General features: G+C 39.7%; 1 protein-coding gene across 2 annotated transcripts in view; it reads left to right on the forward strand.

Moving 5' to 3' along the window:
• LOC115150143 (copine-9) overlaps positions 1-11485 on the forward strand; it is a 138597-nt gene that overhangs the window by 104392 nt on the left and 22720 nt on the right. For both annotated transcript variants that reach the window (XM_029693107.1, XM_029693108.1), the window contains exons 14-18: positions 374-427; positions 916-977; positions 2352-2398; positions 5385-5566; positions 9841-9968. In XM_029693107.1, the coding sequence (XP_029548967.1) occupies positions 374-427; positions 916-977; positions 2352-2398; positions 5385-5566; positions 9841-9968 (473 nt within the window). The remainder of the gene's footprint in view (positions 1-373; positions 428-915; positions 978-2351; positions 2399-5384; positions 5567-9840; positions 9969-11485) is intronic.

Here is an 11485-nt window from a genome sequence, read left to right on the forward strand (position 1 = left end):
AAGTTACATATTGCAGCTTTAAGGACACATCCTCAGCTTCCTATATTACAGCTCTAACTGAAATACTTAAACAACTGTTTGTCATCTTGTATCTTTAATAATGAGATGAGCAGTGAATCATTTTTGCGATTTTCCCATTCAAGTTTCCCAATTTCCAAATGTTACGACTACACTCACATATCCCCGCTATGAAAATAGTTATTTTTCATCCGTCTTCCATCTCTTATAATATAAAATGTTAGATTCGGTCTAATTTCTTTCCATACCACACCTACATACTCTGAACGATATGGTGAAATCAAACCCAGTCCTCTTTTGTAAGACATCTGTATCAATCTGTATAATTTTCCCTACCCTACATGTTTTTGTCCAGGTTCTAAACCATAAAAAGAAAGGCAAGAAGAAGAAATACGTCAATTCAGGGACAGTGAGTATCGGTTGAGATTTCCCATCTCCACCTGTCGGTGTTTTATAGATAGGATTCATTGTTTTATAGATAGGATTCATTGTTTTATAGATAGGATTCTTTGTTTTATAGATAGGATTCATTGTTTTATAGATAGGATTCTTTGTTTTATAGATAGGATTCATTGTTTTATAGATAGGATTCATTGTTTTATAGATAGGATTCATTGTTTTATAGATAGGATTCATTGTTTTATAGATAGGATTCATTGTTTTATAGATAGGATTCATTGTTTTATAGATAGGATTCATTGTTTTATAGATAGGATTCATTGTTTTATAGATAGGATTCATTGTTTTATAGATAGGATTCATTGCCAATGTGATATGTCATATACAGTAAACGTTTTGCTTTGCCCATCTATTTTTCTTCCCCCTCCCTCTCTTTCTCTCCCTCTCTCTCTTTCGCTCTCTCTCTCTCCCCTCACCCCATCTCTCTATCCTCTGAAGGTGACACTGCTGTCCTTCAAAGTGGAGTCGGAATACACGTTTGTGGACTTCATCCGGGGAGGGTGAGCCCACTCTTAATAACTTTGCATTAATGTTAGAAGCCACTCTTCATAACTTTGCATTAATGTTAGAGGCCACTCTTAATAACTTTGCATTAATGTCAGAGGCCTCTCTTAATAACTTTGCATTAATGTCAGAGGCCACTCTTAATAACTTTGCACTAATGTTATAGGCCACTCTTAATAACTTTGCATTAATGTTAGAGGCCACTCTTAATAACTTTGCATTAATGTTAGAGGCCACTCTTAATAACTTTACTCTAACATTAACTTTGCATTAATGTTATAGGCCACTCTTAATAACTTTGCATTAATGTCAGAGGCCACTCTTAATAACTTTGCATTAATGTTAGAGGCCACTCTTAATAACTTTGCACTAATGTTATAGGCCACTCTTAATAACTTTGCATTAATGTTAGAGGCCACTCTTAATAACTTTGCACTAATGTTATAGGCCACTCTTAATAACTTTGCATTAATGTTAGAGGCCACTCTTAATAACTTTGCACTAATGTTAGAGGCCACTCTTAATAACTTTGCATTAATGTTAGAGGCCACTCTTAATAACTTTGCATTAATGTTAGAGGCCACTCTTAATAACTTTACTCTAACATTAACTTTGCATTAATGTTAGAGGCCACTCTTAATAACTTTGCAGTAATGTTAGAGGCCACTCTTAATAACTTTACTCTAACATTAACTTTGCATTAATGTTAGAGGCCACTCTTAATAACTTTGCAGTAATGTTATAGGCCACTCTTAATAACTTTGCATTAATGTTATAGGCCACTCTTAATAACTTTGCATTAATGTTAGAGGCCACTCTTAATAACTTTGCATTAATGTTAGAGGCCACTCTTAATAACTTTGCATTAATGTTAGAGGCCACTCTTAATAACTTTGCACTAATGTTAGAGGCCACTCTTAATAACTTTGCATTAATGTTAGAGGCCACTCTTAATAACTTTACTCTAACATTAACTTTGCATTAATGTTAGAGGCCACTCTTAATAACTTTGCAGTAATGTTATAGGCCACTCTTAATAACTTTGCATTAATGTTATAGGCCACTCTTAATAACTTTGCATTAATGTTAGAGGCCACTCTTAATAACTTTACACTAATGTTAGAGGCCACTCTTAATAACTTTGCATTAATGTTAGAGGCCACTCTTAATAACTTTGCACTAACATTAGAGGCCACTCTTAATGATGTTCCATTAATGTTAGAGACCACTGTTGATGGCTTGCTCAGCCTAGCGTGCATGTCTGAAATTGTTTTGCGTGGTTTAAACAGACAATATCCTTTCCAGACTTTATTATGTTTTTGCCTGGTAAAGTTGAAGTTATTTATCGTAATTAATCATTGTCTCACCAGGACGCAACTCAACTTCACAGTGGCCATCGATTTCACAGCGTCTAATGGTAAGTGTAGCCAAATTACTGATACAGTTTGTTGTTTATTAGCGTCTCTTTCAGGCTACTGAAGGACTAACGTTTCCCTAAAATCCGTATAAAATAATATTATCCTAACCTGTCGTCTAAAGCAGGGTTATTTAACATGGTATACTGCATGGTATATTCATGAATATCGCTAGAAACAACAGGATAAACCCATTTTGAATTACATATCTACAATATAAGAGGAGAATATTTTCTTTCTAATAATAATTATTTATATTAATTATTACTTCTCAACTCCTAATATTGAGCTAATTACACTCCCTGGAGTATCTGACATAGCCCCCATGAGTACCAGTGCTGCTGGTAAGCTTTCTTGTCTTGGACATATTTTTGCCAACACATGGCTAACCTTTCTCTAATTAGCCAACCAGCTGCTATTAGTGAAAATGGGTTTGGAGTTACTTTTCTAGCTAATAGGCTATGTTAGAGTTACACTTCCCTTTCCAATTACAGTACCAGTCAAAAATTTGGACACACCTACTCATTCAAGGGTTTTTCTTTATTTTTACAATTGTCTACATTGTAGAATAATAGTGAAGACATCAAAACTATGAAATAACACATATGGAATCATGTAGTAACCAAAAAAATGTTAAACAAATCATAATATTGTAAGGTTCTGTATTTATTAGTCAACCTTGTGTTCTGTTTCACAGTGTTCTTGAACGTAGCCCTGTTTCTTTGTGTTCTTGAAAGTAGCCCTGTCTTTAATTTTTGTTCATTTGATTTCACCTGTGTTCATTTCTCACCTGGTCTCATCAGCTCCTTATTTAGCTCAGTTCATTCTGTTTGTGCCTTTTTGAGGTATTGTTCATTTTGACTCTACTATGCCTTTTCCTAGCTCGTTTGTGAGAACCAGTTATAGCCTTTAGTCCTAGTTTTGATTCACCTGCCTGTTTGCCTACCTGTGTATGATCCTTGCCTGCCAGTGACCACGATTCCTGCCTTCTACGAAGGCGAAATAAACACCTGCCGCGCTCTGCGCGTGAATCGACACCTTTTTCTCCCTGAGTGTTCATTACAAATATATTTCAGATTCTTCAAAGTAGCCACCCTTTGCCTTGACAGCATTGAACACTCTTAGCATTCTCTCAACCAACTTCATGAGGTAGTCACCTGGAATGCATTTCAACTATTAGGTGTGCCTTGTTAGAAGTTATTTTGTGGAATTTCTTTCCTTAATGCGTTTGAGCCAATCAGTTGTGTTGTGACAAGGTAGGACTGGTATACAGAAGATAGCCCTATTTGGTAAAAGACCAAGTCGATATTATGGCAAGAACAGCTCAAATAAGCAAAGAGAAATGACAGTCCATCATTACTTTAAGACATGAAGGTCAGTCAGTCCGGAAAATGTCAAGAACTTTGAAAGTTTCTTCAAGTGCAGTCTCAAAAACGATCAAGCGCTATGATGAAACTGGCTCTCATTAGGACCGCCACAGGAAAGGAAGACCCAGAGTTACCAATGCTGCAGAAGGTAAGTTAATTAGAGTTAACTGCACCTCAGATTGCAGCCCAAATAAATGCTTCACAGAGTTCAAGTAACAGACACATCTCAACATAAACTGTTCAGAGGAGACTGTGAATCAGGCCTTCATGGTTGAATTGCTGCAAAGAAACCACTACTAAAGGACACCAATGAGAGGAAGAGACTTGCTTGGGCCAAGAAACACGAGCAATTAGACCGGTGGAAATCTGTCCTTTGGTCTGATGAGATTTTGGTTCCAACCGCCGTGTCTTTGTGAGACACAGAGTAGGTGAACGGATGATCTCTGCATGTGTGGTTCCCACCATGAAGCATGGAGGAGGAGGTGTGATGGTGTGGGGGTGCTTTATTTAGAATTTAAGGCACACTTAACCAGCATGGCTACCACAGCATTCTGCAGCGATACGCCGTCCCATCTGTTTTGCCATTAGTGGGACAATTATTTGTTTTTCAACAGGACATTGACCCAAAGCACACCTCCAGGCTGTGTAAAGGCTATTTGACCAAGAAGGAGAGTGACGGAGTGCTGCATCAGATGACCTGGCATCCACAATCACCCAACCTCAACCCAATTGAGATGGTTTGGGATGTTGGACCGCAGAGTGATGGAAGAGCAGCCAACAAATGCTCAGCATATGTGGGAACTCCTTCAAGAGTGTTGGGAAAGCATTCCAGGTGAAGCTGGTTGAGAGAATGCCAAGAGTGTACAAAGCTGTCATCAAGGCAAAGGGTGGCTCCTCTGAAGAATCTCAAATATAAAAAATATTTTGATTTGTTTAACACTTTTTGGGTTACTACATGATTCCATATGTGTTCTTTCATAGTTTTGATGTCTTCACTATTATTCTACAATGTAGAAAATAGTAAAAATAAAGAAAAACCCTTGAATGAGTTGGTGTGTCCAAACTTTTGACTGGTACTGTATAATGTGGGGAGGTCAAAATCATTCAAAACTATCTACCAAATCTATTAATTTTAAAATGTTGTTTACTTCTCCTTGCCATTCAACTGATGATAAGACAAGACATGCGCCCCCAAAAATGTTGGCTAACATATAATTGGGGTCCCAGGGCAAGAAAAGGTTGAAGACTGGTCTAAAGCAGGGGCAAATGTCGTTGACAATATTTTCCTATCAAATGAACATGAGATACTTCAATGCTGCCACTCCTAGTCAGGGAAAGTAGGTGGATTTGAACTCTAACCATGTGGCTGTAGGTCAGCATTCACCCTAGCATACCACTTAGCTAGATCAATGTATTCAAAACGCCTCATAAGACAAGTAGTATGGTAGTGTGGAACGGACCCTATTTGGCCCATGCTTTTCTTGTATTTGATAGGTGGGTTTTGTACTTTTTATGTTGTGTAGGACTCATTTGAAAACTCTGGGTCTCAATATGATTTTCCTGTCTAAATATAGGTTAAATGAAATAAATCAATAATGTATGCTCTGTTGCTGTGTTCCAGGTAACCCATCCCAGCCCACCTCTCTGCATTACATGAGTCCCTACCAGATGAATGCCTACGCCATGGCCCTGAAGGCTGTGGGGGAGATCATCCAGGACTACGACAGTGACAAGATGTTCCCCGCCTACGGCTTTGGAGCCAAGCTGCCACCGGACGGCAAGATCTCCCATGCCTTCCCACTGGTGAGAGAAAGAGGGAGGGGGAGAGAGAATGGTACTACTTCTCTACCAGTGATGGGGAATGATCAGGAACTGTTTCATTTATTGCAAAGAGGTGCTGGTAGTTCTTCCTACAGGTTTACTGATGCACAGAAGAGTCCTTGGAGCTATATAAATCTTTTTTGACAACAACGTCCCTTCTGTAATATGTTTTTTGCTCTCACGCTTTCCATTATTAACTATTACTGATGTGACGTTGCCTTCCACATTGCTTTCTTCATTCATACACTTCCATTTACGAATAAGAGTTCATATCAAACAAGAGACAGAAACTAAAATAGTGAACAGTATACAGTGCATTCGGAAAGTATTCAGACCCCTTCCCTTTTTCCACATTTTGTTACATTACAGCCTTATTCTAAATTTGATTAAATAAAAACAATTCTCATCAATATCCCATACAGGTTTTTAGACATTTTTGCAAATGTATTCAAATTAAAAAACATATTTACATAACTTTTCAAACCCTTTGCTATGAGACCTCGAAATTGAGCTCAGGTGCATCCTGTTTCCATTGATCATCCTTGATGTTTCTACAACTTGATTGGAGTCCACTTGTGGTAAATTTAATTGATTGGACATGATTTTGAAAGGCACACACCTGTCTATATAAAGTCCCACAGTTGACAGTGCATGTCAGAGCAAAAACCTAGCCATGAAGACGAAAGAATTGTCCGTAGAGCTCCAAGACAGGATTGTGTCGAGGCACAATTATGGGAAAGGGTACCAAAGATGTCTGCAGCATTGAAGGTGCCCAAGAACACAGTGGCCTCCATCATTCTTAAATGGAAGAGGTTTGTAACCACCAAGACTCTTCCTAGAGCTATCCACCTGGCCAAACTGAGCAATCGAGAGAGAAGGGCCTTGGTCAGGGAGGTGACCAAGAACCCAATGGTCACTCTGACAGAGCTCCAGAGTTCCTCTGTGGAGATGGGAGAACCTTCCAGAAGGATAACCATCTCTGCAACACTCTGCCAATCAGGCCTCTATGGTAGAGTGGCCAAACGGAATCCACTCCTCAGTCAAAGGCACATGACAGCCCGCTTGGAGTTTGCCAAAAGGCACCTAAAGGGTTCTCAGACCATGAAAAACAATATTCTCTCGTCTGATGAAACCAAGATTGATCTCTTTGACTGGGAATGCCAAGTGTCACATCAGGAGGAAACCTGGCACCATCCCTATGGTGAAGCATGGTGGTGGAGCATCATGCTGTGGGGATATTTTTCAGTGGCAGGGACTGGGAGACTAGCCAGGATTGAGGGAAAGATGAATGGAGCAAAGTACAGAGAGATCCTTGATGAAAACCTGCTCCAAAGCACTCAGGACCTCAGACTGGGTAGAAGGTTCACCTTCCAACAAGACAATGACCCTAAACACACAGCCAAGATAACGAAGGAGTGGCTTCGGGACAAGTCTCTGAATGTCATTGAGCGGCCCAGCCAGAGCCCAGACTAGAACCCCGATTGAACATCTCTGGAGAGACCTGACAATAGCTGTGCAGTGACTCTCCCCATCCAACCTAACAGAGCTTGAGAGGATCTGCAGATAAGAATGGGAGAAACTTCCCAAATACAGGTGAGCCAAGCTTGTAGTGTCATACCCAAGAAGAGTTGAGGCTGTAATCGCTGACATAGGTGCTTTAACAAACTACTGAGTAAAAGGTCTGAATACTTATGTAAATGTGATATTTCAGCAATAAGGTCTCACTTTATGTAGTGTTGTGTTGTCTCTCTTGTGTTTTGTCCTATATTTTTCTTTAATTTATTTGTATTTTTAATCCCAGCCCTTGTCCCCACAGGAGGCATTTTGCCTTTTGGTAGGCCGTCATTGTAAATAAGAATTTGTACTTAACTGACTTGCCTAGTTAAATAAAGGTTAAATAAAATAAATATAAATGGTGTGTAGATTGGACAAAAAGCCTGTAACGAAATAAAATGTGGGAAAAGTGATGGGGTCTAAATACTTTCCGAGTGCTCTGTATGTATCCATCTGTCGGGCTCAGATGCGAGACCTTGAATAGCCTATTTTTGAGTAGTGAAGGCCATCTTTCTGTACATCCTCTATATCAATTTGTATCCAAGGCTGGCTAACTGAAGCTCCAAGCCAAATCTATTATATTTCTTAGCAATGAAAATACAGTTACCTGTGAAATACCTACCTGTGTTATGCCTACTGACATGAGGCACTCATACTTCTATACTACATAACATCATTGTATAATTAACATACATCGTCAGAAGGCAAAAGGTCAGTATTGGCTTGATTCAGTACTGAGTTTCCTTAGATTCTTGGGATTTTCTGTGAAGTCTGACATTGACTCTATCCACCCGTACAGCCCAGATGAATGACACCGTGAACACATTACCTGTACATGGGGTAATAAAGTCATAAAGAACACGAAAGCCTCTAAATATGTCGACACAAAATACAAATTGCCGCACCGTTATGTAAGCCCATGCGCTAGCGTCGGCCTCAAGTAGTTCTGTGAAGTGTTTGAACAAGGGTGGAGGAAGAAAACACTGTGAGTCAGAAAGTGGCTCGGAAAGAAAAAAGAAAATCCATCTGTTTGTTGCAGAAAAGTGCGAACCAAACGAGGGACCAGACAGACGTGGAGACTGGAATAGACTTTGGAGGACGTAGCGCTTAGCTTAGCATCATGAACCGATGAAGAAAGAACAACAAAGAGTAAACACTAAGCACAAAAAAACGACTCCTCCTCAGATTCTAGACGTCTATTGTCTCCCTGGGCAGAGGAAAAAGAAAAAGCGGAGGAATTGTTGAACAAAGAAGAGTAAAAAAAAAACAAAAGCAGTCTTATTTTCAGCAATTGTTTTCCCCCAAAGCTGGAGGAATTCGCCTTAAAAAAGTCTCCTTAACGTGAAGGAAATTATACAAAGGTCGAAGCAAAATAATACAGTGGACTGTAAGGAAAATGGACAATAAAGTTCTTCTTCTTCTCCTTTTAAATTGCCCTCGATAGGTAGCAATGTTTTCAAAGTACTTTGCCGTTTGATCTTGATGACAGGCTTATAACTTTTAGTTCAGCACTTGTGTATGTTGCGGTATGTCTGGTTTAGAGGGTAATGAAGTGCTATGACAATGTTATGAAGCCTGTACAAGCAATGGTTGCTGCAGTAATGGTTGATGCAGATGTGTGATACAAGTCATTTGTCTCACCCAATTCTCATTGTGCAAAACAATGAAGTTTGAGCTGGACATCTGTAAAATGTAGAATCATAACTATACTACTACAATACTTTCTGTCCCATGGAGTCTGTCCCATAAGGTCAATAATAGTCATGTCACAACAATGTGCCAGTGTCCCTCGTGGCTAGTTATACAACCTGTTTTACCAGCTACAGTTGCGGACACCAAAAAGTGTGTTTTCTTCTGCAGGCATTCATTTTCATTTCTTTTAACGTGTTTATTTCTTCCTTTTAATTAGTTTTATCTTCAAAGAGAATGAGAAAGATCAGATGGCTGTTCTCTCGTTTTTCACAGATGAACTTTAATGAAGGATATAGGCTGAAGAACACTCTTTTCTCCTGGCTGGACAGGGCTTAAAGCAGACTCAGACTGTCTTTTATGTTGGCTGAATGACTTTTGTATTATGTGACGATAAATACATTTTTGGGAACAGACATATTGTTTGCTGGATTATTTTTGTTCTTATGTCTTGATTGATTTACCCAGGCGATGGCGTTTTGTCTTTTTCACATTGTCTAAAGAAAATATTCAGCCAACTTAAATTCTCCCATTACCGATCAGCCTTGTGTTGTGCCTACTGACATGAGTTCTCCCATTACCGATCAGTCCTGACATGAGGCAAAAGAACACAGACACTCATATATTTCATACATAACATCATTGTGTAATGAACGTGCATCGTCAGAAGCATACATCGTCACAATGGACGTTGACTTCATAAAGACTTCTTTATTATTATCAAAAGTCTCAAATGTTTCAATGTATAGCCCTCATCAAATGTTTCAATGTATACGCCTCATCAAATGTTTCAATGTATAGGCCTCATCAAATGTTTCAATGTATAGGCCTCATCAAATGTTTCAATGTATAGGTCTCATCAAATGTTTCAATGTATAGCCCTCATCAAATGTTTCAATGTACAGCCTTCATCAATATTTTTCTTGTTCATGGATTCGAAGGAAAAAGGGGATTTCATGTTCTAACAACTGGTGTAGAGAGGCTAGCTTAAATAATGTCCATGGTTCCTACAGAACTCCAACAGTGAGAACCCTAACTGTGTGGGGATCGAGGGAGTGTTGGAGGCGTACTTCCAGAGTCTCCGCACAGTTCAGCTCTACGGACCCACCAACTTCGCTCCTGTCATCAACCAGGTGGCACGGTGAGAGAATGACAGGAAATGAACACACAAACTCACACACCCATGACACACACATGCATGTACACATATATACATGCACGCAAACACACACACACATAAACACGCGCACGCACGCACACACACACACCCACAAACACATACAGAAAGAGAACTGACACACACACACACACACTTTAAACCCCCTATGCTCCTTTGAGACCCCTCTTTCAAAGTCACTGAGATCTCTTCATATAGCCATGGTAGCCAAATCAATGGGAAACTGGACATTTTTATACATGACCCTAAGCATGATGGGATCTTCATTTCTTAATTAACTCAGGAACCACACTCTTTCAATATACTTTGTATCCTTCATTTACTAAAGCGTTTCCTTATTATGGTGGTTACCTGTATATACAGTACGTGCTTTGACTTGCTTGACACAATACAAGAGTCACATACACGCAGATGCAGTACTTGACCACAAGTATGTGGACACCTGCTCGTCAAACATCTCAGCATGTCAAACGCTGTTTAAAATCTATTTTTATGGTATTTTTAATGTAAAATTGCGATAATATTCCAACCGGACAATAGCATATTCATTCAAGAAGAAAAAGAAGGAACGGAGCGCTCGCGGGGCCGCGCATATCCAATCCCTTTGTCCACAGGCAGTCCACTGATTGACTGAGCTCCTATTATCTGCCCAGTGACAGGAGAATGCTGAAAGAACTTTCTGAAGGCTGTTGACAGCCAATGGAAGCCTTAGGAAGTGCAACGTGACCCCACAGAAACTGTAGTTTCGATAGAGAATCAAAAGAACTACAATTCTCAGACTTTCCACTTCCTGGTTGGATTTTTCTCAGGTTTTGCCTGCCATATGAGTTCTGTTATACTCACAGACACCATTCAAACAGTTTTAGAACCTTCAGAGTGTTTTCTATCCAAATCTACTAATAATATGCATATTCTAGTTTCTGGGCCAGAGTAGTAACCAGTTTAATTTGGGTACGTTTTTCATCCGGCCGTGAAAATACTGCCCCCTACACCCCAACAGGTTAAGAACTAAGGGGCCTAGCCCGAAACATGAAAAACAGCCGCAGACCATTATTCCTCCTCCACCAAACTTAACAGTTGGCACTATGCATTCGGGCAGGTAGCGTTTTATCAATTTTAGAATAAGGCTGTAACATAACAAAATTTGAAAAAATTGAAGGAGTCTGAATACTTCCCGAATGCACTGTACATTATGCAAACACACAAACTCCCTCACCCTCCCCCCACAAAACACAAAACACACACACACAAAACCACACACACACTCCTCTCCCCTGCAATTCTCCACCCTTACGTTGCCCTAGGCCCCAAGAGTTAATTTGATGTTCTCCCCTGAGCGCTCTCTTTCTCTCTCTCTCTGTCTCTCTCTCTCTCTATGTATCGTTCTCTCTCTCTCTCTCTCTCTCTCTCTCTCTCTCTCTCTCTCTCTCTCTCTCTCTCTCTCTCTCTCTCTCTCTCTCTTTCTCTCTCTCTCTGTCCTC

Source organism: Salmo trutta, chromosome 16, assembly GCF_901001165.1.
Source record: "Salmo trutta chromosome 16, fSalTru1.1, whole genome shotgun sequence".
NCBI classification, from domain to species: Eukaryota; Metazoa; Chordata; class Actinopteri; order Salmoniformes; family Salmonidae; genus Salmo; species Salmo trutta.